This window comes from Topomyia yanbarensis, chromosome 3 (genome assembly GCF_030247195.1).
Source record: "Topomyia yanbarensis strain Yona2022 chromosome 3, ASM3024719v1, whole genome shotgun sequence".
NCBI lineage: Eukaryota > Metazoa > Arthropoda > Insecta > Diptera > Culicidae > Topomyia > Topomyia yanbarensis.
Genome location: NC_080672.1, coordinates 175,384,938 through 175,409,890, shown reverse-complemented (window position 1 = coordinate 175,409,890; position 24,953 = coordinate 175,384,938). Strand labels below are relative to the sequence as shown.

The following is a 24,953-nucleotide window of genomic DNA, read 5'->3' as shown; positions in this document are numbered from 1 at the left end:
CATGTTCAGGATAGTCCTACAGAAATGCCTGGACGAAGGCTACTTCCCGGATAGATGGAAGATCCAGAAGCTGGTGTTGCTGCCAAAACCAGGGAAACCACGGGCTATATGCCTGCTGGACACTCTTGGTAAACTTCTGGAAAGGGTCTTCCTCAACAGGCTGACGACCTACGCTGAAAGTGAGAACGGACTATCGCAGAGGCAGTTCGGGACGCCATCCGCACAGTCATCGAGAGCGCGGAGAAAGCGTCGAAGCAAAAGAGAAGGGGAAACCGCTACTGCGCCGTGGTCACGATCGACGTGAAGAACGCGTTCAACAGTGCTAGCTGGGGGGGGGGGGGGGCATCGCCGCAGCGCTGCACAGAATGCGGGTTCCGGACTATCTGTGCAAGATTCTGGAAAGTTACTTCCAGAACCGAGTACTGGTCTACGAAACGAACATCGGGAAGAGGTCGATTAGGGTCACGGCGGGAGCACCTCAGGGCTCCATACTCGGCCCACGCTCTGGAATATAATGTACAACGGAGTGTTAACACTGGAACTTCCCAGAGGAGTTGAGATCGTTGGTTTTGCAGATGATGTTGTCCTGACGATAACCGGCGAGACCCTTGAGTAGGTGGAGATGTTGACGGTAGAGACAATAGACATCGTGGAAACCTGGATGGCTGAAGTTAAGTTGCAGCTGGCTCATCACAAGACTGAGGTAGTGCTGGTCAGCAACAGTAAAAAAATCCAGCGCGTCGAGATCAGCGTCGGGGGACAGTCCATCCCATCGATGCGTGCGCTGAAGCACCTGGGTGTGATGGTCGACGATCGGTTAAATTACAACAGCCATGTCGACTATGTATGTGAGAAGGCTGCGAGGACAACGCATTGGCAAGGATCATGCCGAATCACGGAGCAGCAAGAAGCAGCACGAGACGTCTTTTGGCGGGTGTCTCATCCTCAATACTGAGGTATGGAGTACCGGCCTGGGCTGCTGCGCTGAGCTCAAAGCGGAACCGGACGAAGTTGACAAGCACGTTTCGCCTAATGGCTGTTCGTGTCGCGAGTGCGTATAGAACGATATCGTCGGAGGCGGTATGTGTAATTGCCGGGATGATTCCCATCTGCATCACTCTGGCTGAGGACGTGGAATGACTGGTCCGAGTGGACTCGTTGGCCAAGTGGCAGCAAGAGTGGGACAACGCGGAGAAAGGAAGGTGGACCCATCGACTCATCCCAAATATGTCTGCTTGGGTGCATAGAAAACATGGAGAGGTGAACTTCCATTTGACGCAGTTTTTGTCAGGACACGGATGCTTCCGGAAGTACCTGCATCGGTTTGGACACGCTTCGTCACTCCTTTGCCCGGAGTGTGTGAAAGTGCAAGAGACGCCGGAACATGTAGTCTTCGAATGCCCTAGATTCGAGGAAGTCCGAAGGGGTATGCTTGGTGTGACAGTGGACAATATCGTCGAAGAGATGTGCTGCGACGAGCGTACCTGGCACTCTGTCAACAGAGTGGTTACGAGCATACTCTCCGAGCTGCAGAGGAAGTGGCGAAGGGACCAACAAAGTAGCACCACTGGCTAGAACGCCGCCGGGAAACCACAAATCGGGTTTCGGGAGAAATTCCGCCGCCGGGGAACTCTCCGACGATGTAGACTAGGGCCATCGCCGGGGTCCAGTTGAGTAGTACGCGATATAGCACTAGGTTAGGGTCGTCGGGGAGCCAGTGAACCGGACGTCAGGCTTCACCGGAATCGCCGGACCGACCTCGACACCCTACCGGGTAGCTCGTGAGTAAGCTAGATCCACCGCCGGGGATTAGACCGAGTAGACCGAGTAGTGGGTCTTTGGGGCGCCAGTGAACCGAAAGCTACGGTCCACCCGGAATCGCTGGATGGACCTCAGCACCTGCTGGCTGGCTCGTTGAGTAGGCTAGCTCCACCGCCGGGGACTAGACCGAGTCGACGAAGCGGGGAGCTAAATGGCTCACAGAAAGGTACATCGAGCAATCTATCGCCGGGGAATTCACGGCAGGGTAGATTCGCCGCCGTGGACTACCCGACAGAATCGTGACGAAAAGGGGAGCGAATTGGCTCACGATACAAACACCGGTACAGAGAGAAATTCCGTTGCCGGAGAACTCTCAGTCGGAGAAGGATAATATCCGAGTCCATCTCGATAAAGCTGGGAGCTAAATGGCTCAAGAAAGCGGGTATCGGTGTCGGGGGAAATTCCTCCGTCGGGGAACTATCGGTCGGAGGAGTGTGATTTCATCGTTGGGGACTATCCAAGTAGATCGTGAGAGGGCCGGGAGCTGAATGACTCACGGAAACACGAGATAAATGGCACAATGAATCAACACCTAAACCGCTCACGGGTACGAGAGCTAAATGGCGACGTAGATAGATGGAGACAACAAGCAAGAGAAGAGTCGAGAGTTAAATCAAAGCTCATAGGTCGAGCCACTCCGTGAACCAAGCGAGGCTCTGAGATAGAGCAGAAGAAAGAGGTGCGACGGAAGCACAACGAACCCGGGGGGGCCACGAAGTAATACGATGACGTAGTTCCGTGGGAAAGAAGGGCGTAAAAAGTAAGGAATGTTTTAGTGGTTAGGCACGAACGTGAGTCGTGAGTCCCACACAGTGCCAATACACTACAGGCCACGCTTTTGAAGCTTTATTAACCTTAATATAAAAAAACATACATAGGTACGCACATACATACACACAGACTTTTTTCGATCTCGACGAACTGAGTCGAATGGTATATGAGACTCGGCTCTCCGGGTCTCGGTTAGAAAGTCGGTTTGGGGCGATGTTACACCTATCTGCATGTTATACCTTCCATTTGAGACTTGTTTTGAGAAAATCGGTTCGGTCATCTCCGAGTAACCGACGCGCAATTGTTGGTCACACCTATACACACATACGCATACACACGTTTCCCGAACGCGACGAAGTGAGTCGAATGGTAAAAAAGTGTCGGGCACCAGTTTCAAGCAATTTGTAATTAATTTTAATTATTTTTGCATCATTTATACATATATTGATTATACCGGTTTATATGGGAATTTTTCAAGTGGCCGCATACTTCAACCCGTAGCACAGGAACCAGAACTCCGATCCAAAGGAAATTTAATAGCATTTAATAGGGATGTTGTGGCTTTCATTTGTGACTAAATATATGAAAATCGAGTCAGACATGTTTGAGAAGCAGATGTGAATTCAATTCAGGAACTTAATTACTTTCCCGAAGCTTCCGGTTCCGCCGAATGTGTCCAGGAACCAGAACTTCGATCCAAAGGAAATTTAATAGCATTCAATAGGGATGTTGTGGCTTTCATTTGAGACTAAATATGTGAAAATCGAGTCAGACATGTTTGAAAAGCAGATGTGAATTCAATTCAGGAACTTAATTACTTTTCCGAAGCTTCCGGTTCCGCCGAACGTGTCCAATGTGTCCAACGTGGATTAATTTGGGCATCAGTGCGCTCTATATAAATAATAAAATATTCCAAACATTTTCGAACACATTTTATGAAGTTTTGCATCTTTTATATACTATGCTGATTCCGATTTATATGGGAATTTCGTGCGTGACTTCACTCTTCAACCTGTAACTCCGGAACCGGAAGTCGGAATTAAATGAAATTCAATAGCAGTCGTTGTACCTTTCATTTGAGACTGAGTTTGAAAAAATCGGTTCAGCCATCTCCGAGTAACCGATGTGCATATTTTTGGTCACATACATACATACACACGAGGCACACGATCTGAGGCAGTCAGAGAAGAGTGTAAGTTGACATTCCGGGTTATCAGGGCCGGTTTTGAACGCGGAATAGTAGGGGAATGTGTTCGGTTGTCGGCACACTTTTGTTTTTGGCTCACAACATTACTCCAATAGAACAATATATGGAAATAAGCATACCAATGGAAAGTTAGAGACCTTGACTAATAACTTATGAAAGAATTTAATTTATTCTGTCAACTTGAAAAAATTTATTAACAATTTGGTAAAATGCAAATTTTTTACCATGTCCATGTCTGGTTTCTGTCAAAAGCTACATAGGGGTGCCGACAACCGACCAGTGCTGGCAACCGAACACTTTCCCCTATTGAGCAAGTCAAGGAACTGTGCACAGAAGTAGACGTTAGCCCCTTAACGCTTGATGTGTCGTGTTAGCCAAGATAAAGGGTGCAGCGACACTAGTTGAAAAGTACACTGATAAACTGAAGATTATCGCGGAGAGTTTTCCCGTAGCACGAACCAATATCATGGTCGCCAACACCGTACGTCGATGCAGACGGTAGTAATGTTGATGACAATGGAGTCTCCAATGACGAACTTCTTATAATGGCAAAAGATCTGAAAGCAAAGAAAGTTTGCGGATTGTATTCCCAACGTCGCACTGAAGAGCACGGTCCTGGTGTTTCCGAACATGTTCAGAATAGTTTTATAGAAATGCCTGGATTCTCAGCAGGCTGACGAACTGCGTTGAAAGTGAGAACGGACTACATTCTACAACCATAGAGACAGTTCGGAATAATTGTGACATTCCACTAAGTCGCTCAAATAAAAATTGAATTTTTCCAAAAAAATGCAGACGACGTTGACAAGCACGTTTCGCCTGAAAGTTGTTCGTGTAGCGAGCGCATACAGAACGATATCGTCGGAGGCGGTATGCGTCATTGGCGGGAAGATCTGCATCATTCTGGTCTCGGAACCTACTACCGTTGAGTACGCTAGGTCTACTTCTGGGGACTAGTTCGAGTAGATCGGGGAGCATTTGCATTGAGACAAATCCACCGACGAGGAACTCACATTTGGGCAGATTCATCGCCGTGGACTAAAAAAAGAGATGCGACGGAAGCACAACGGCTCCCCTCTCACGAAATAATATGTGGATGTAATTCCGTAGGGAAAAGCCGCGTGAAAAGAGTAAGGAGTGTCAGTGGCGGATCCAGGGGGAGGGTCTTGGGGGTTCGGATCCCCCCCCCCCCCGAAAATTTTTAACTTCTTGAGAACTTTTAAAATAGTTTCTATTTTAAATTCATTCTAAGTTTAAAATGATTTCAAACCAGATTCGATTACCAAAACTGATTTTGATTAAATGAGGGTATTACATATTACGTATTGTACAATAAACATTTCAAAGTCGAAATTTTGGACCCCATCCGAAATTTTGTTCTGGGTCCGCTCCTGAGGAGTGTTTCTAGTGGTAAGGCACAAAAGTGAGTCCCAAACAGTGCAAATACACTACAGGCGAAGCTTTTCCATACAAACACACCCGCACGAACACACGCACACAAACACAAACACATATACATACACGCAGAGGCACGTGTCCAAATCGTCGTGCTGAGCTTAATGAGTGAATTCTATACATTTCTTTATAGAACACACGTATTTAGGATCATATTTTTCCGTGTACACAATTTTACTTTTAGGTTGAATACTATTTAATTTAAAAATTATTATCCTTTTGAACGCACAATCGGAATATGAACGTATTGACTGCACTAAGTGATGCGTCAACCCATTTTGCTTATGCAACCACTACCAAGATTCATATTATTAGCCTCAGAGAGGTCATTGCCTTGCTATTACTCTTCCATTATTCCGTAATTTTCACAACGTATCTTAAAAGATGTTTTCTGCGAAACGTAATATTTTACTCCATCATTTGTTTCATCAACAATATGTGCTGTGTGCTTTTGCACTGTTTTATCTGCATGTATTTAATTTCATCGTTTGCTTGCAGTACGCTTCGGTAGCTCAGTACCTAAACTAACTCCAGCAAAATCTCTCTTCGATGTCAGGCGGAGCTGCATTTTGTATCGGTACATATAAAAGAGACACCACGTGGCCTAATGGGTGATGCGCAATCGCAACGAATAGAATCGGAGTTGGAGGGGAGATTTTTGCCGAATTCGAACCCGAAGAATTCAGTTACCAGAGTGCAGATCTCCAGCACGGACCTGACGATTAACTGAATAAATAATTAACAACTGTTCGCATCGCCGGATGTGAATTTCTAGTTGTTGAAGGAGTACTATTCACTTGACAGCGGATTTGTTAATAAATTCTTTGGTAAGTATTGCTAAAATGTAAGTTAAACGGGAAGGATTGAATAGTGGTAGTGTATGTGAAAAGATTAATGCATCGAGAACTTTAAGTGTGAAAATTGATGTCAATTGTGTTACGGCAATTCCTAGCATGAATCATTTTTAAAGTAGTTTGCTCGAAATGCGTACATTAATTTCTCCAGTAATCTTATTCTAATATCTGAATATAATAGTTTTCTACGATGGTGTTGAAATCTGGTGCATTCAGCAGATTCAATCGAATTCAATTTAATCGAACGTTCGTTTCAATTAACTCAAACTAGCAATACAAAAACATGTCATACGACGAAATGTACATTCAAAGTTATGCTAAGACAAGAATCCAATCTAAGGTTTAATGTAATTACAGTGTATTTTAAATTGCCAATTAAATGCTTGAGTGTTTTACTGCAGTGTTTTATAAGTGATCAAGTTTATACTAAGCATAATAGAGGACATCTTTAGTGATACTTTGTGTTCGCGTTCTAAGGTTCAATAAAGATTCTGCTTTGCTACTGTGATATGGATATTTTTTAAGTGACCCAGTATAGGTCTCATCAAATGCAACCCAATTGATGTTTGAAAACTGTCGCACAACCTTAAAATATTCGGCACAAAAATTCAACTACTCTGTTATTTTGCAGTCAATTTTCAATATTTCTACGGTTTTGGAATGTAGAAAAATACATCTTTCGGTATGCTAAATAACACTGTTCGGAATGTAGAAAAATAGATCTTTCGGTATGCTATATAACGCTAAATATATGTAAATATAAATATTGTGCAATTTTAGAATTTGCAATTCTTTGAAAATTTTAAAATTGCATTTTTGTTTTCATGTAAACATTCAAAGTCGGTTCCGATAGCATGAAGTAACAAGTTACTTTATGCTTGTCCGGACATGCCGTAGACTCAGGTGATTCGCATTTCTAATGTCAAAAGATCTTGACTCCTGCGGTAGCAGACACAGGGTTAAGTTGCCGGTAAACTCTAAGCTTGCTCATATAACCCTTTCCACGCTTTTTTAAACTTTCTCCTTTCAACTCCTTGCTCTCCCTTGAGTACTATGGCTTTTAATATTGAAAAATATACTACACCTTCCAGACCCTTGCTAATTAAATGCCGTAACAACAGCATTCAAATGGCTTAACATTATTACAAAATAATGCTACTTTTCATTCATTAATTCGAAAGAACATTCAAGTCTGCGTCCAACGATATTTTTATCTTAAAAATCGGTAGAAATTAATGTTGGAATTATTCGTTTTTTCCAAATCAGGAATTGTCGTACATGAAGGTAAGTATGTGAGTTGAGCATCAACGATTGGAGGAATGTTTAGTTCGAAGCAATCCTGTTAGATGGCGTTAACATGTATTGAGATTCACTCTTAGGCCTCCAGCCCTTATTTCAATGAGAATAATAAATTTCAAAATGATGGACATGTTCTAGTCAAACTAGAAGCGGTTTTTTGAAAACAATCACATAATTCGTCTAGTTTCAGGAACTAGCTTTTCTGAAATTACTGCGTTCCGGCTGATTTGTTGGGAGTACTGGGGTTACCCTCCTTTTCGAAGAGCCAATAACTTTTTATCGGATCTTAAACCAGCCTTGCGACGTTTTAAACTTCATGATTTTTCTGAGGGGTTTTGAATGTATGGGGCATTCAACCGGGAAGGAGAATAATTTTCGACCCATTCTAAAATCTGTCTTGCGACATATTAAACGTTATGAAAGTAGACCTTACGGGCCATGGGGAGCTTGGTCGCTATTTACACTCTGTTATCCAGAAGGCATCGACGAAACCTTGGTTTACGGGAATGGATGTTGGTCGGGATATAATTCTCGTGATGCCTCGAGACATGTCAAATGACTACACGTTTGATGCACATTCTCAGCGTACCTAACTTGTGGAAAGCTGTCTCTGTACTTGTGGTGGCCATCAATGTTCCCTGCGATGTCGTGAATCTACGAAACATCAGTTTTCCTGAAGAAAAAATACCGTTACAAGTTCCTACTGGTATAAGAAAGTTGAAATTTTTCAGATTCCAGGTAACAATCCAAATGCTAATTGGTCCTTATGGTAGATTATCGAAGCATGACTGAGTGAATCTAGTTTAATCATTGGTTTTGGTAAGGAGATGAAGTTTTATATGATTGAAGGGTTTTAAGAGTTCTTTAAGAACACTTAATGAAACATTCATAAAACTACCTATGGTAAAAGCACTACAATTCGCCTTTGCTCTGGTTTTCGTCACCATGGTAAAACAATCAGTTTTTGTAAGAACAACACCTCTTGTAAAATTATTACATTACAGGATTTAGTATGAAAATACTAATAACAAGCTAACATACAATCAATAACAGTAACAGTATACAAAACAGTTAAATATTAATTGAACCGAAAATTGCTCCTTCAGTAGTGCTGTATTTTTCGACGCAAAGAAAAACATCACTGGAAGAAAGGTCTGCAACCGATAAACCGGTTGGGAACATGACTTGTTTCAACTAAATTTAAGTCATCGCTACGCAATTTCATGATTGATTTATCTGGAACTGGTAAATTCTTGAAACATATTAAAAAGGTGGAGAACTATAACCCTAAAATCCACACAATTTCAGTTATCGCCCCTGGCGAAAGTGGACATGTTGTTCTTGAAATTTCGTCAGTGCCAATTTTCGCCCGCCGTTGACAAACTGTTGAAAAATGTGCCTAAATCCAAAATCCTCAGTGTACGCTAAAATAATGTCGCTACGAAGAGGAAAATGGTTTTCCTGTTAGTTATTTCCATCATAGTGTGAGTTAATAAGAGATAGCGTTAAGATGGATGTTTTTTGAAAATGATCTTATATCGAAACATTCTTTTTATAGTCGCTGTACATTGCTTAGTTCAATATAATGTTTCACATTGAAAAAAGAAATTGAAAATTTAACAAAGATTTTTGATCAATCAATGATTTTAACAAAGATTTGTAGAGCAAAAAAAAAATGCAGTAAAGCAGAAATGGGACATATTTATATGTCTTCATTCAAAATACAAACAAGGCCAATTTTGTATTCCTGAGGATGCCTATACAACAATAATAAAACACCTTAATTTCTGAGCTGTAAAAGGACATACACAAAGGAAAATTACCGAACGTTTTATTCTTGTTAGCAAATGTTTGTTTTGTCCCATCACTGATAACGATTTGTAATACAGTCCCTTTTGATATAAAATTCTTACATGAATGTGACCATTACATGTATCACGGCTGCATTAAGGGGTAACACCACTGTAGAATTGTGAAAAAATCGTTTTTTTTATTTATTAGTCCAAAATATGCTTAGGGATGTTAAAAATTATAAAATTCGAAACATGGAAGACGAAAACAATATATAAATGTTCAAATTTTCAATTGGTCGGTGTTAAGTCAGACCGGACTAAGTCGCAAAACACAAAAAAAATGAGATAATAATAGCACTGGATAAAGAATATCGTCAGCCACCTTCGACTTTACCCGGATTTGAAATATGTGATAATAAACAAGAAATATAGCAAAAATTGGCAATTTCCAATCATAATGTACAGGATGCGATTCAAACTTTAAACTCGTTTTTATTGAAATCAATATTTTGTCACTTAGTCCGATCTGACTTAACACCGACCAATTCTGCCGCAACGCTTCTTTTGTATACTACAAGTGTACTGAAATTTTTTGTTACGTTTTTCTCCAATTCACTTTTCTAGAGTTGGTCGGAAATGTAACTCAAACAAATGGTTCTTGATCGTTTTGAACTTTTAACAGTATATTCGAAATTGATTTCTCCAGCGACGTACGCAGGATTTTATTTTTTGATTACCCAATTTTTTTTAATCAACAAGTTTGTGTCAATTTATGACATCTTCGATGTTTTACATTTCTTATAAAAGAAATGCATGGAATTCGCTCAACCTTTCAAGTTTTTTTCCGACTCTACTCGACGATTTGGGACAATGTCTGTGTATATATATATATATATATATATATATATATATATATATATATATATATATATATATATATATATATATATATATATATATATATATATATATATATATATATATATATATATATATATATATATATATATATATATATATATATATATATATATATATATATATATATATATATATATATATATATATATATATATATATATATATATATATAAAGGCCTATCACCCAGACAGAACGCTATTAATTTGTTTTTGATTCTTATGTTTAGTTTCCAAGATATGAATGCTTGAAAGTATAAAATGGCTTTTTGCGGTTTTTTTTTAAATTATCTGCCGAAATTGACGACGAAGTTAAACGCTTTATATATTTTTAGAAAGCTATTACGAATACCTTTCGAATGATTGTTTACTATGATCAAAAGAGATAATTAACATTAAATACGGACAAAAGATTTTTATCATTTCCCATAATCAGAAATAAGACCAAAAGAATAAAATCTGTTATTAACGCCAAAACGACAAATTTTAGGTCAATAGTATTTTCGGAGAATTTAATGAATACAATATGTCCTTACTTTTGGTATTGTGATGTTAATGATTAATCCCCCTATGAGCGAGATATTTTCATAAATTTTCTTGGAAGTGATTGTATTGAGTTGGTGCCTTCAGCTAATTCGTAGCTCTTACTGTTGAGAGAAACATTACTGAAGATATCAAATATCTATTTTGAATACTTCAAAAGTTATGACTTGTTGTTTGTGAATTATCCTTTGTCCCCTATTTATTGTTCAATGTAGCTATAATCTATTTAAATAAGCCAAATATTATATCGATAAAACGAATTTAAGCTTATTAAACAACTTTCCCAAATAAGGTTGAGAAAATTATAAGGTATTTGAAAATTATTAACAGATTTTCAGAGCCCCATGCACCCAGTGCACTAACGCAAGTGACGGAAGGTCATCGAAAAGTTTCGTGAAAAAGAAAATTCCAGTAATGATGATGAATTTTCCTAACGGATTTCGAGAGTTTTTTGTTCTTTGGCATTAGGACTAGCGATAATAATTCAAATCAAAGATACTACTGGGTAGTCACTTTTAGTAAAAGTCGATATCGAAGCAAAGTTTGAACTAGGCACGCATGCACTTCCGAGGAAGCGTGATATCAAGAGCTGAAATTTCAGTGCTTAGTTCTCAGTGGCGTTGGAAATTTGAGTAAGCGCAATTAAGAGTATGAACTTCAAATCGATTAAAAAAAAATTGGCATAACATATATGACCGCTTTAGGAAAATTCAGTATTCCCTACACAATGCATTGATTGAAGACTTTAGATATGTTATTAACAAACCATTAGTAATAATACGTTTGTGTGACTATTTTATGGGCTAATTAAGTTTTAAATGTTGTCAATCGAGAAATTACTCATCACACTGTAAGGTGGATTAAAAGCGTTTTTTCACTTAAAAGTGCGCTATTTCGCTAAAAATAAAAGTATCCAAAAAATCCTACGTACGTTGCTCGCTATTGTTATAAGGAATCAGAAAAGTTTTTGGCCCTAGGTTAAAAATTACGGAAGATAGTTTTCCGGCCGTGAACCCCTTCCAAAAAACGCGCATGGGTAAAAATGCTGCACAGCCACCATTTGTGGCGAATTCACTCGAAATTTTTTTTTTTTATTTATTACTTATATTGTAAAGCCCATTTAACGAGATCTCGATTCGTCTGTTTATTGCGTCAAGAAAAATTCCCGGAATATGTCTATTTTTTCGTGCACTACAGTGTTGTAACCCCTTAAATGCTAGTGAATTATATCAACGATTTAAATCAAGCGATTTGAAAATTATATCTGCATGTTCCTTCACGTCCAATACTCGATATTACGCGTAAATACACGTTTGGCATGTTTCAAGGCATGTTGGTTTGGAATATCATATGCAAAGATAGAGTCTTCCAATGCCGAACATTCCGATATAATTCCTAGAACATGGACGATCGAGAAGGCGAAAAACACCTAGTCATTATATAAACTCTCGGTCAAAAATTAGGTCTTGGCCTGTAAATTGTTGTTAATTTGTTCATTTGTAAAGTTGTATGTCATTAGATTAACATATGAAGGTAAAATGCTGAAATTATTCTTTTGTTAGCGATGGCGAAAATTGACACTAAACCATGGCGAAAATTAAACGGTATATGAAAAATGATTTTTATAGGGATTGCTAATACTGAACACTAAAATAGCATCTAATGTTAGAAATGAAGTCTAGCTCTTTATAATGTATTCCAATGGAAGAAAATAAAAATATCTTTTTATTATGGAACCATTATTGGGCAAACGCTTGTCTATTGTGACAAAATATAGTTCTTTTATCCTATTTGATAAGAGCAATTAATCCTATCAACAGTTTTAAAAAACTCTTGATTACCTCAGTTGGACATTGTTTTCCAACCTCCATAAAACCAAAATATAGTTTCATGAAATTCTTGTTAATGGTATCTTTAGAATGCTACCATAAAACCTTCCTAACCCTTTATAAGGCCTTGAAAATTAAGCTTAAAATTAAGAATCAATAACGTCTACTATAAATATTGAAATTTATATTGTTTAATACACGTACATATTGTTTCGATAAATAATATTCAATAATCTTGGGGGCAATATAGTTGCCACTGCCTTAGAAGCCCAAAACGTTGGTGGCAATATAGTTACCCCTGCCCGGTAGGCTCAAAATGTTGGTGTCAATATGTTTGCCACTGCCATAGAGGTTCAATAACATTCTGGCATATAAGCGACTAATAATCAAACATGTTTTATTTATAGATTACAGGTTAACTCATGATGTGATAAAGTGCGCAATCCAACATCAATGGTCCTAACAAAGGTCTGTATTTTAAAATATTTAGAATATTGTCGATTATGCAGCGAAGCAGAGCTTGTTTTCTCCTGCCGTTGAGAAACGGCCATTTTAAGACACACAAACTGCTCTCAAATTGTCATTTAGCGCTTGTTGAGGTCCAAAAAATTATCAAGTACTTTTAATTACCATGTGTTTATTATAAACTTGATTTCTAGTAATCTCGCAAAAAAAAACAATCTGTCTTGAATAATTCCAATTAGGTTTATTCAAGTTAAACAGGTTTTATAAATAAAGATGTATTTATTACGATCTTGAAAAAGCATACTACAGTAAAGCAAGAATAATTAGTTTCATCGGGATCTTATGGGCGGTTCAATTAAGGGGAGCGTCTGGTGTAAGGTGCTCAAACCGAAAGTTATTTTGTTTTACGATTTTGAAGGCAAGGCAACAATGGATCTTTTGTGTAATGTTAAGATCTATTTATTCATTAATTGTGTACGAAAAACAAATATTTTCGGTCGCGCAGAGCCATTTCCACATCGAGGAGCGCCGCGGCGAACACGATAACTCTTGATAACTCTTGATAAAATTGTCTGACACAGGAAATTCAATAAGATTTGTAAAGTTTGCCTTCATGAAGACCGAAAAATCTCATATTTTACTGCAAATTTCTTCAAAATATACTACCGGTCAAAAGCTTAAGTTCACCTGCTTTTTTTTGCTTTTACATAATTGAGTGGGTTTCTCAATAGACTTTATCCAGCACGTGCGTCTTGACTATATCATGTTGCTACACGCTACTGGTCAGAGTGTAGGAGGGGGTTTGACGCGTAAATCACAAAAAAACTTGTTATGACAGGTTGTATTCTTTCGATGCATCGAGTACATAATACGTGTAACATCTTAGTGCTGCGAAAGCTCACACCAAAAATTGTATTCCAAATTGTTATCTAATATCTTTATTAAAAGGTAAGTAGAAAGATTTTTATATTGAAAATTGTAACTGTCGAAAAAAATATCTAATCAAATTGACCTAATTCGAAGATTGTCATCTCATTATTGAAAAGTGAAAAAAAACTACATATTTTATGTGTCTATCGTAGAGAAATGGGTCGAAAAATAATTATAAATAATAATAATTAATAATAATAAATGAAGAAAACCATAGCTTTTTGAATATTACATTAACATTGTAGGGTGAACTTAAACTTTTGACTGGTAGTGTAATAGGGAGACAATTTTTTATTTCGTTTTCTGTGGTTTATCGACAGGCTACACATATTGTACATTCTCTTAAAAAAATCAAGTCAATTCGTTGATTAGTTTTAGAGTTATCGTGTTCGTCAACTTGAAAAACGCGGTGTCGATAAAAATGCTATTAAAGGGTGTCCCACATCAAATTACATTACGGAAAAAACGCTGTAGATAATAACCCATTGGGTATTTTCTCCTGAAAATTGGAGTAGATGTACTTTAGAGTGTATTGTTTACAATGTATTTTAATAGCTATCAGCTTTTCGAAAATTGTTACCGATAGATTGAAATGTGCGTGTGTCTAGCAAATACGCGCGAGAAATACATGTCTGTTTAAAACAAAAGAAGCTTAGCGGCCACCGAGATTGTCAGAGACTATTCTAGATGTTCAATTCTAACATTCAAGCGGATAAAGAAGAAGTCGATTTTTTCCCACTACACCAGGCTTCCCCCTTAAAACCAATGACAAGTAATATCGTCAAACATTTTTGACTTCATCGGAATGGTAGCCATTAGCATATGAATTACAATAAACATCTATTTTGTTTATAGACTGAACTGATACTATTTTAAACATATTTCTGAACTACGAAAGTGTTTATTTATTTGAAATATAATAATTAAAAACATACACAACAATTACTGGATTTTTGAAATGATTTAATAATTATAATAAAAACTAATGTTTTTTTGAAATTGTTCCCACGCGCTTTGAGTTTTTCGAATTTTTATATTGGATAGTATCGGAAAACTGTTCATGGCATGAATGTTTCCTCAATTATAAGCTAAAAAGATTTGCAACTTATACATATTATCTATTTTTATTCGCCACTATTTTGGTAAGGGACTAGATTATGGTAGATTTATAGGGCACTTAAAGTGATTTTGAAGTAGAAGTCATAAAACTATATCATTAGGTACTTGTAATAGTTTTGTCGTAGTTTTAAGCAGGTCTTCATCACACGCACGCGGGGATAGTTGGCGGTACTATTTACAGTTCCAAAATAATCATCAAATATTTTTATTTCTGGAATTCATTCCAAATTAGGAATAGTGTGGTCTTATGTATTTCGCTAATGCAGGGGACATTTACTTCGGCCAATCATCTGAAGAATTTTGAAAATTTGCTTTCGAGTATACTACCCATGATCGCATAGTTGTCCCGTTTTCTATAGGATTTATTATCTTTATGGGACTGATATGCGATCATGGACAGTATAGAGCGTCAAAGTTAAAATGCCGGTATTGAGATTTAAATGGAAAATGTCGGTTAATATGCAGTTTTATTGAACAGACATTCAGCATTCCATAAGAACACCTGTGGTAATTGATCCCAATTTGATTGCTTTTTTGTGGCGTACATACATACCGTCAGTTGCGTAGCCAGAAATTTGGTTTGGAGTGGAGAAGTTTGATGAAAATATTTGATTTTTCGAAAGTGCTTAAGTTAAGTTAGGTTGATAGATTATTGACAGTTCAGAAACTAGTCTATTTTTTTTTATAATATGTCACTTAAGTCAAAGTACGATAATACAAACTCAAATTACGATAATACAAAGTGTACTTATAAAAGGGAATAAAAAACTTTTCTAACGGTCAAAATCACATAATTTCGAAAGCATCAACTTTGGAGTTTTAACAAACTCGAAGAAGCTTTCCAACATAAAATCTCGTAGAAGTATCTATGAAGAATTAACTTTTCAAAAATAGTAAGAGACTTGGTATCTCCAGCAAAGTTGTTGATAATGTCATTTCAAAAAACTTTGTTGAAAATATGAAAGCTCTTTAAATGCAGCATATCGAGATATAAAACTATATTGAAAAACTTTTCTTAAAGCCATTTCTTTTCAATAAATGTTTTATTGTAAGCTTGAGAGACTACATTGAATAAAATGTGAATTATATTGTTTATACACAGCAGATGAGATTTCTCAATTACAGTAATATCAGAATAACTTGTTTTAAAAAGTTTTCTTTCGCATTTAGTCTACTATACAGTAGCGCTCAAAAGTCTTTTGTAGGTGGTATTTCGTCGGTAATATTGGCATCTTTGTTATCGACAAAGGAGTGCAGAAAAGTGACCAACACACTATTCATTCAACAATCCAATTCAATAATTCATGTTTGAAACAGAATTTTCGAATACTTTGCTGAAGACATTAAATCTCGAACTAACAACATAAATTAATTATAATTACTTCTAGGAGGATTGACTGCTAAAATTATTTTTATTGGATGAGGTACTGCTTAACATTGTAATATTCCTCAAAAATACTAAACATCTAAAGTAATGTGATCGTGACCGTAAATAAATGTTTCCAGCGTTAATTTTACTTTTCTTCAATATTAAAGCTCACAACTCCAGAAGAGTTCTCGTGAACAAAACATTATTACACCATTCAATTCAACAATCAAATATTCACCATTAATAGCCACTAACATGAAATATTTTTGAATTATTTTCAATACTGCTTAAAGGCTATTTATATAATTGATAATAACAAAAAGAAACAGCCATAAAACCGATTCTGACCTGCTAGACAAACGGAAAACGTCATTTTTCATCTTTTTCCTTCTACTTTCCAAAATATTATTGTCGTTAATCGCACTAACTTTTTATCTCAACTTTACGCATTCTCAAAAAATACATTTTTAGCAAATATTGAATTGTATGCAATTTTTCAGTGAGCATGTTTACATTGAACTATGCTTTCTATTCGAAGAAGTGTTCCTAATCCATATCTCTTCAAAAAAGAGCTCATGATAAATTGATGACTGAGGCCCCAGCTAAGAGATCAGAATCCCATAATTTTCTGTAAGTCGGCATGATGCTTAAAACAATAGGTCCTCAATGTAGTAATCAGACAATATACTTCCAAAACTATTAGTGTGCAATATTTAATTAAATTATTCAGCATCAATTATTTTTTTTTTCAATCCGACTATTTTTGGTTAACCACCAACCCCCTCCCCCTGTCTACGGCACTGCATACCATCAACTTACGTCGGGGTAAGTTGGCGGGTTTTCCGCGTGTTACAAACACTTTGATGAAATTCAGGGATGTTGCCAACATTCTGCCCTTTTATGCAACGTATTCTCTTTTGCAAGAACTACCTACCTATATCAAAGCGGTAAAAATTCGGTGCTTTTTCAATGAAATACTCATCGAGTAAGAACAATTTGGATATAAGTAGAGTAGAGTGGGGTCAAGTATGTTTGTTTTAGGTTATACATCTGCAAGATTTTAGCAATAATGATTTTATGCCTGGTTAAATATTTTTAATGCTAAATGTAATTAGGCGAATGTGTTCTTTTCATTGTTTTTATTTTCGTGGCTTCTATTTTTGTTTCTCTATTTTAGAGGTTAAATAAAACAATATACACGACTTGAAATCCAGCGGTTCAACTTTTATTAGAAGAGTATGAATACTGCAGATTATTCAAAAATTAATGACACAAATAATTCATTTACGTGATTGATGTGAAAATGGTGAAACCGCGGAAGGAAATTTTGAATAAAACGTGTTTTTAGTCAGCTGTGTCTGATTTTGGCGGATTCAGGGGGAGGGTCGTTGAGAAATTTTAAATTAGTTTGAATTTCATATAAGTTTCAAACTCAAAATCTTTTCAAACCAAATTTGGCTAGCAACATTAATTTTTTTCAAAATAGCTTTTTATGTATTACGTATTGTACAATGTTCATTTTAAAAGCGACATTTTGAACCCCTCCCGAAACATGTCTGGATCCGCCCCTGTCTCGTCGCCGCAGAGTGTGGAAAGGAAGTTGTGGATCCCGGCTCACGTGGTTACTTAGTTGTGGGACGACCATTTGTACGCTTCGGAGCATTTTTTGGGTTTAACGACAATTGTTGTTTTTGTGAAAAATGACAACATTTTTTGTGAAAACGAATTTATACCTAATGCTAGTTGTGAATCATAAAATATGTTTTTTTCAAGTAATTTAGAATTTTGCCGCAGGCGTGTTTTTTGGAAAGAGTACACGGCCAGAAATCTATCTCCCGTAATTTTTAACTTGGAGCTTGTCTGATTCCTTGTAACAATAGCAGGTGACGTATGCAGAATTTTTGTTATTATTTTTCAATAGCATTCTAGAGCGAATCAGTTATAAACTTAGAACGGAAAACTAGGACTAGGCAGAAAACTTCGACATGGTCGAAAAGAAATGTGAAGAATGTTTATAAATTGGCTGAATAGCAGTTCAAAGTATTGTTTACATGCGTACAAAAGCATTTTGCCAAAAGTGAACGCAAAAAAGTTATTAGCGATGTAATTGAAAAGAAATAGTGTGATTGCTTCATATATAGCTGGAAAATCACATGCAGCGATTGTTGGTGAGCTCAAACACCTTAGGGACCATTCATAAATTACGTAACGCAAAAATTGCCCAAAATTGACTCCCCCTCCCCCCCCCCCCCCCCCATGTAACAAATTGTCACAAATTTCTCCATCCCCCTCTTCTACTACCTAACAAATTCCTTGAAACATTATTTTTTCTTCGTTGAAAATTTGTTCACCGCACGCAACTGTGGCCGGGCGGTATGGGGCTTTAAAGATCCGGAACATTACCGGTTTCCATCAAATCAGAGGTCTAATTCAGAAGCCGCAGTAAAAGTACAAAGAATTATACCCTTAGAGTTGCACTTGGTCGTTTTGAAGAGCTGGAAGAAACAGATTTTACCGGAGACCTGGATGAAGGAAATAGTATGTCCCATCTTTAAAAAGGGTGTTCAGCGGGATTGCGGGATCTTCGTGCCCTGCGAGGAGACAAACAGCCATGGATCGAGTGAACTGGAGACAACTTTTTGATACAGCAAAGGACAACGCGGCCTTAGACTGATTGGTAACTACATTATTTAAGTGAAAGTTTAGCAACAAGTTTTCCAATATAAAATAATACATCTTCAGATATAATCATTTTAGTGATAAATCCTCCTAGAAATAATCATGGAAAACTAACTGTATGTATGTATGTATGTAGGTAGCCACCATCCTAGCTTGAGCCTTGCTCTGCATGCGGCTCCACTTTACAGTACGCTAAAATTTCGTTACCATTCTGCGTTCAGCATACCGCTGTATAAAGGGCCAAAAGGGGGGTGGCGGACCCGTAGGCAAATGCACCTACTCAGTATCCGTGGGCATCAAAGAATCTCCTTCCAACAGTAAGATCCAGCAGATTGAATAACGAATTTTGCAATACTTGTCAAGCTTTCCACGAGATGGTTTGTTGTAGAAGAGCGCGTCAAATTGTTTACAACTGTTGGAGAGAAATTTATCTGTCGCGAACGACGGCCACTTTTCCTCCTTGACTCCGATTGGCTTCCACTTCATTGTCCAGTTGTAACTTCAATGATGCCCTGATGCACCCTCCCCACCCCGTAAATCATATGCATATAATGTATACATAATATATATCAATCATAATATAATATAATATAATATAATATAATATAATATAATATAATATAATATAATATAATATAATATAATATAATATAATATAATATAATATAATATAATATAATATAATATAATATAATATAATATAATATAATATAATATAATATAATATAATATAATATAATATAATATAATATAATATAATATAATATAATATAATATAATATAATATAATATAATATAATATAATATAATATAACACAATATATAATATAATACAATATAATATAACATAATATAATTTAATATAATATAATATACACAAGTTTTTCTTGTACCTTTGTATGAAATATAATGCAATGTATAAATATGCTATTTATGTGACTTGTAAGATTACGCCGCTTCAACAGAAAAAAGTATCATTCGTTATCGAGCACTCAGTCGAGATAGAAGTCTTTTGTCATCGGTCCGTACACAATAATCATGGAAAACTAACTCTTCATAAAAGTAGTAAGAGACTTGATGTCTTCAGCAAAGTTTTTGCGAATTTTATTTAAAACATATTTATTGAAGATATGAACAATCTATGTATGTAGCATATCAAGATAAATATCATATTTACGAAATTATTCTTAAATTCAATTTTCTTCAATATTACTGTAAGCTTCAGAGAACATGGCTTGGAAAAAATGTTTATTTTATTGTTTATTAACAGCAGAAGAGATTGATCATATACAGTAATATCAGAATAATTGATGTTGAAGGATCACTTTCGCAAATGGCAAATATATATCAATACCCTGAATATATGGAGTATTCATGTCTTCAGTCACGTTATTTATAATAAAATTCTCGAAAATTTTACTAAGGGTAGCAAGTTTTTCGAGACAAAATTTGTTTAAATAATTAATGCATCCGTCTGGGAGGATTATTCACCAAAGTTATTTTACCAGAAGCTGTTTTACGTTGCAAAAGTCTTCGAAAATACTAAACCTCTAAAACTGACTGTTTCGAAGCTATATCATATTGACAGTAAAAGCTGTTTTTGAGCATTTATTTTACTTTTCTTCACTATTATTGTTCATAACATAAAATCGAGTCCTTGTATACGAAATTGTATTACGTCATTAAATTCAGTACTCAACTCTACATTATAAATAGTCACTAACTTGAATTTTTTAAATTTTCTTCATTTCCAATTTTACTAGTGGCTATTCAAATAATTGATAGTACAAAAGAAAATCAAATACTCATAAAAACTGATCCTGGCCTACTAGAGCCCTACGAAAAATGCATTTTTGCATCAGTTTCTATGTGGATGTTTCCATGCAGGTATTTTATTTGATATTAACATAATTTGGCAATCATTTTGTGGAATAAGCTTCGTACCATCGGGAGCATTTGGATTGGTTTAGAGAAAGGAGTTAGTTTAAATTTAAATTTAATTTGGAATAAGATGAATGAAATGCAATTAGTAATAATTAGTTTGTGGTCAAATGAATTCCGATTGTAGAACCAAAGAAGGAGTTGTTCTTTTTTTAAATAAATAAATAATTAAAATAAAATTTGTCAATTATAAGCTCCTCACTAAAAGATCAGTTAAAAAATCCCATTCCCACAATTTACCAAACCAAAGGTGTTTAAAACATAGAGTTCACAATGTAATGATCAGATAATAAACTTCCAAAATTCTTATTTAAATATTAAATATTAATTTTTTTTAAATTAAACTGGTCATCACCAATTCAATTCAATTCAATTAATTTTGGTTTAGAGGGGGGGGGGGGTGTTGACCCACAAGTCTACCCCTCTCCCTCCCTTCCCTGGCTACGCCACGTGCAAGTTATTCAACTAAATAATTAGTCAGTCGCATTAGTGGCAAACAAATCAGCTCAATTCTAGTCATCTCATACGGACTTTTTGTTAATTTTCTTCCAGGTTACTGATGGTGATGATATACTATTGTCTAAAAACATTTTCTTTCATAATGGTATGTATCCCGATCTTATTTTTGTAGCCAGGAGACATACTAATCCTATGTAGGTCACGAAACATCAGGGTATGGTTTTCATAATTATTTTGTGTAAAGCACCAATCGACGCTTCGAAATATAACCATTGTTAGAATAGGGGTGACATGTTGTGGATATAGGATAATTACCCAAATAAGACAAAAAACACAATATACATTTTAGCATTCCTTAACATTTTTCAATACTTGTTCGAGACGTCAGTATATACCATTGTATGCCAACAAAAGTGTCAAAAGGAATAAATTCCAATATCATTTTTTGAACTCTCTTTAATATATAATATTAGCACGATTTGGCATGCCGCATGAAACAAAATATCAATAAGGGTACTCACTAATATAATAATGTTGTATTACAGTCCCGATGAAAACGAACTTGATATGTCCGACATTCATGCTTCGAATGCGGACAATGATGAACCAGAAACATTGGATCTTCGTCAGCATCCTGTCCCTCCGTTGGACAATCATCCGTTGGATTATAAAACTGAGCAGGTTTGTCGTAAGCGTCCGAGGAGTTTGCTAGAAAGCAGCCCATACTATCACCAAGATGAATTAGATAGTTATCGAAAACGTCAAAAGCTTACTATGCAGCATTATTACGACGAAGCATATTCAAATGTTGAAAAGAAGATTCGAAACCCATTTCTGGATGAATCGCTTATGAAGCCTTTGGATTCATTCGAAAATTATGCTAGGAGCACAATCAATCCAATCAACTACACTTTAACTGCTGAGGCAATCAATAGACGCATTAGAAGTACTCTGGGACTGGAAGAAGAGGGTCAGATAGGCTTCGATCGACAGAGACCTCCCTCGAATGATGAATGTTGCACGGCAAATCCGGAATGGATGATGAGGAGAAATGCGTACGGCGACAACCCATTTACAATAACATCGTCACAGATGGATATAAAGCCACCAACTTTTCCTCACGATGATAACAACAATGTGGACAAAAAGCCGTTTCTGTAAAGTAACAAGTTCGATTATAGAAGATTGTAGTAATTTGTATTTGTCAAAGTCTGGCTACGCAAAAAATATCGATTCGATAAACAATAGTAACGTAAAACCATTTTTGCATGAGGTTATAAATCTATTATTCTGGTGTAATCAAAAACTGACAAAAAATGATACAATTACAACACAATGCAGACTTAAATTTCCAAAATTATTCTTAAAGTTAGGAAGTAAAACAGTGCCAACATGAAATGTTAATATGTTATAGTTATCAGTTCATTGAGCATTTGGAATTGGACCTTGGTAAACGGTAGGAACTGAAGATGATATAAAATTCCTAGACTGATTAGATAATGCGTACGAGTATCAAATCAATTAGAAGTAGAAGTATTTTTTGAATATCTGGAATGAACTTATTACCAACAATGTAACGATATTATTACTCAACGAAATGGTAAACTGAAATGGGTAATTAATAAACGGCGTTCTGATTTAAAGGATATCGTGTCGCGTAATTGGATAATAGACAGGAAAAGAAATTGTACGGAAATATTTTTTTCGTTTTTGCGAATAGAATAAGACGTATTACAGATCACCAAAAACGTGTAAAGCGGTGCGTTAAAATCGTCATCGAAATAACAAGGGCAATAAATTATTGAAAAGTGATATGTTAAATATTTTCTATCCTGTTCAGCTATTTCTGAAAACTGTTTTCTGTCTTGCATATATCGCAGCACTTTGCGCGATGCTACATTTTTCCACAGATTTCAAAAGTTTTCTTTTTGCACGTTTAATCATGAAAGATGCCGTCCATATACCACGTGAACTGTTTAGGGGAAAGTAGGGGGTTCAAAAAATCCACGCTTGTCCATGGAGAGGGGGGTATGGGGTCCATGAAATATCTATGTGGACTCTTTATCATTTGTTTCCTTTATTAGAATGTAAAATAAATTTGACCTGTCATTGGCTTAGGCTTTTTTCGTTCATTTTTTTTAATACCCAAAAACGCTTCAATTGCATATGCATATATGTGATGCCAGTATTTTTGTTTCCAGAAATACTTGAACTAGTCTTCTGTAATTTCGTCAATAACAGTTTTTTGTATTTGAAAGTTTGTTACATGATGCGATTCAAGAATTTATAGATTACTTCCCTTTTGTGTTAGTATGGTGAATTCATAAATTGTCTTTTTCATTGCGATGTGACGATGATTTTGGCGGATTGCACATTGACTTCATCATGTTTGACTGCTGATTATCTAATAAAAGTTGGCGAATTGCAAAAATTATCTTTTATACACACAAAGTTAGGCGGTATTTTCACAAAAATCTAAAAAAACCATAAAATTCTGCGGACAAGGTTTAAACTATTTTCATTCTACACATAGAAATATAAGATTAGCAAATTTAGATCCAGCATTAAAGTAGTCTAATATATTGGAAAATCCACATTCTCCTGGAAATTGCAATTCTTTCATGAAATTACCGGACAAAAAAATGAAAAGTCCTTGTGGACATCCCTACCCTCTACCGGCGTAGGGGTTCAGAGATTGCCCAGTGGGCAATGCCTACGCTTGTCCATAGAGGGGATCAAAAATCAATGTTTTTCTATACACGTGGCATATGAGTGGCCCCTAATGTATTTTGTATATTTAAGAAATACAATTGAATACATTGGAAATACAAATCAATTATATTATGATTTGATAGCAATTTATTCTGTTAGTATCGAATATAGTCAAACCTTTCTAAAATGCTGAAGAAATTGGTGTCTACCTCGCGTATTTACGAAACACAGCCGCTAACTCATTCGCGCCCTTATGTACGAGGTGCTGTTTCACACATCCTTCCATCCCCTCTTGTAGTACAATTTGTATCCACACGAGGAAGAATGACTAAAATTAATTAAGATAATTAAGCGAAACGGGTTACAATTTGCATAACTGGTTCCAGTGTCACCGATCGTTTTCCCCAACTTCCGTCTGAACCGGCATCGTTGCTAACAACTGCAAAAATCTTTCTTCCCATTCATAACTCACTGACTGCCACAGTCGTTGTGTAGGAAAAGCGTCGGGAGTAAGCGAAAACAAGGAAAACAATTTGAAAGAGTGTTGTTTCTGTTTGTTTTAACATATTTTTAAATTGATTTCTCCGGCTATTCATATAGACAAGAGCGAAGCATTTGTCCGGTGGGAGGAATCGGGATGGGAGTCGTCCATTGCTCAGTATTTCACTCTGGCTAGCTATATGAGTAAGCAAAAGGCATTTGTACCGGCGATGAAAAGTTTCAAAACTAACCTCTTCCTTTCCGGCTGTTTCCGCTTAAAAAAGCGAACGAAAAATTTATGATCTCCAT

The 24,953-nt window shown here is 36.2% G+C and overlaps 1 protein-coding gene across 2 annotated transcripts; it reads left to right on the top strand.

Annotated features, from left to right (window-relative positions):
- Positions 1–5,763: 5,763 nt before the first annotated feature.
- On the top strand, positions 5,764–23,098 carry LOC131689873 (uncharacterized). 2 transcript variants are annotated; one of them, XM_058975225.1, is made up of 2 exons: positions 5,764–6,081; positions 21,546–23,098. In XM_058975225.1, the coding sequence occupies exon 2, from the start codon at positions 21,984–21,986 to the stop codon at positions 22,611–22,613; it is 630 nt and encodes a 209-aa protein (XP_058831208.1). In that variant the 5' UTR covers positions 5,764–6,081; positions 21,546–21,983; the 3' UTR covers positions 22,614–23,098. The 2 variants fall into 2 exon arrangements, with proteins under 2 accessions (XP_058831208.1, XP_058831209.1); XM_058975226.1 differs by lacking the exon at positions 5,764–6,081 and having other exon boundaries at positions 21,546–21,597; positions 21,998–23,098.
- Positions 23,099–24,953: the final 1,855 nt, after the last annotated feature.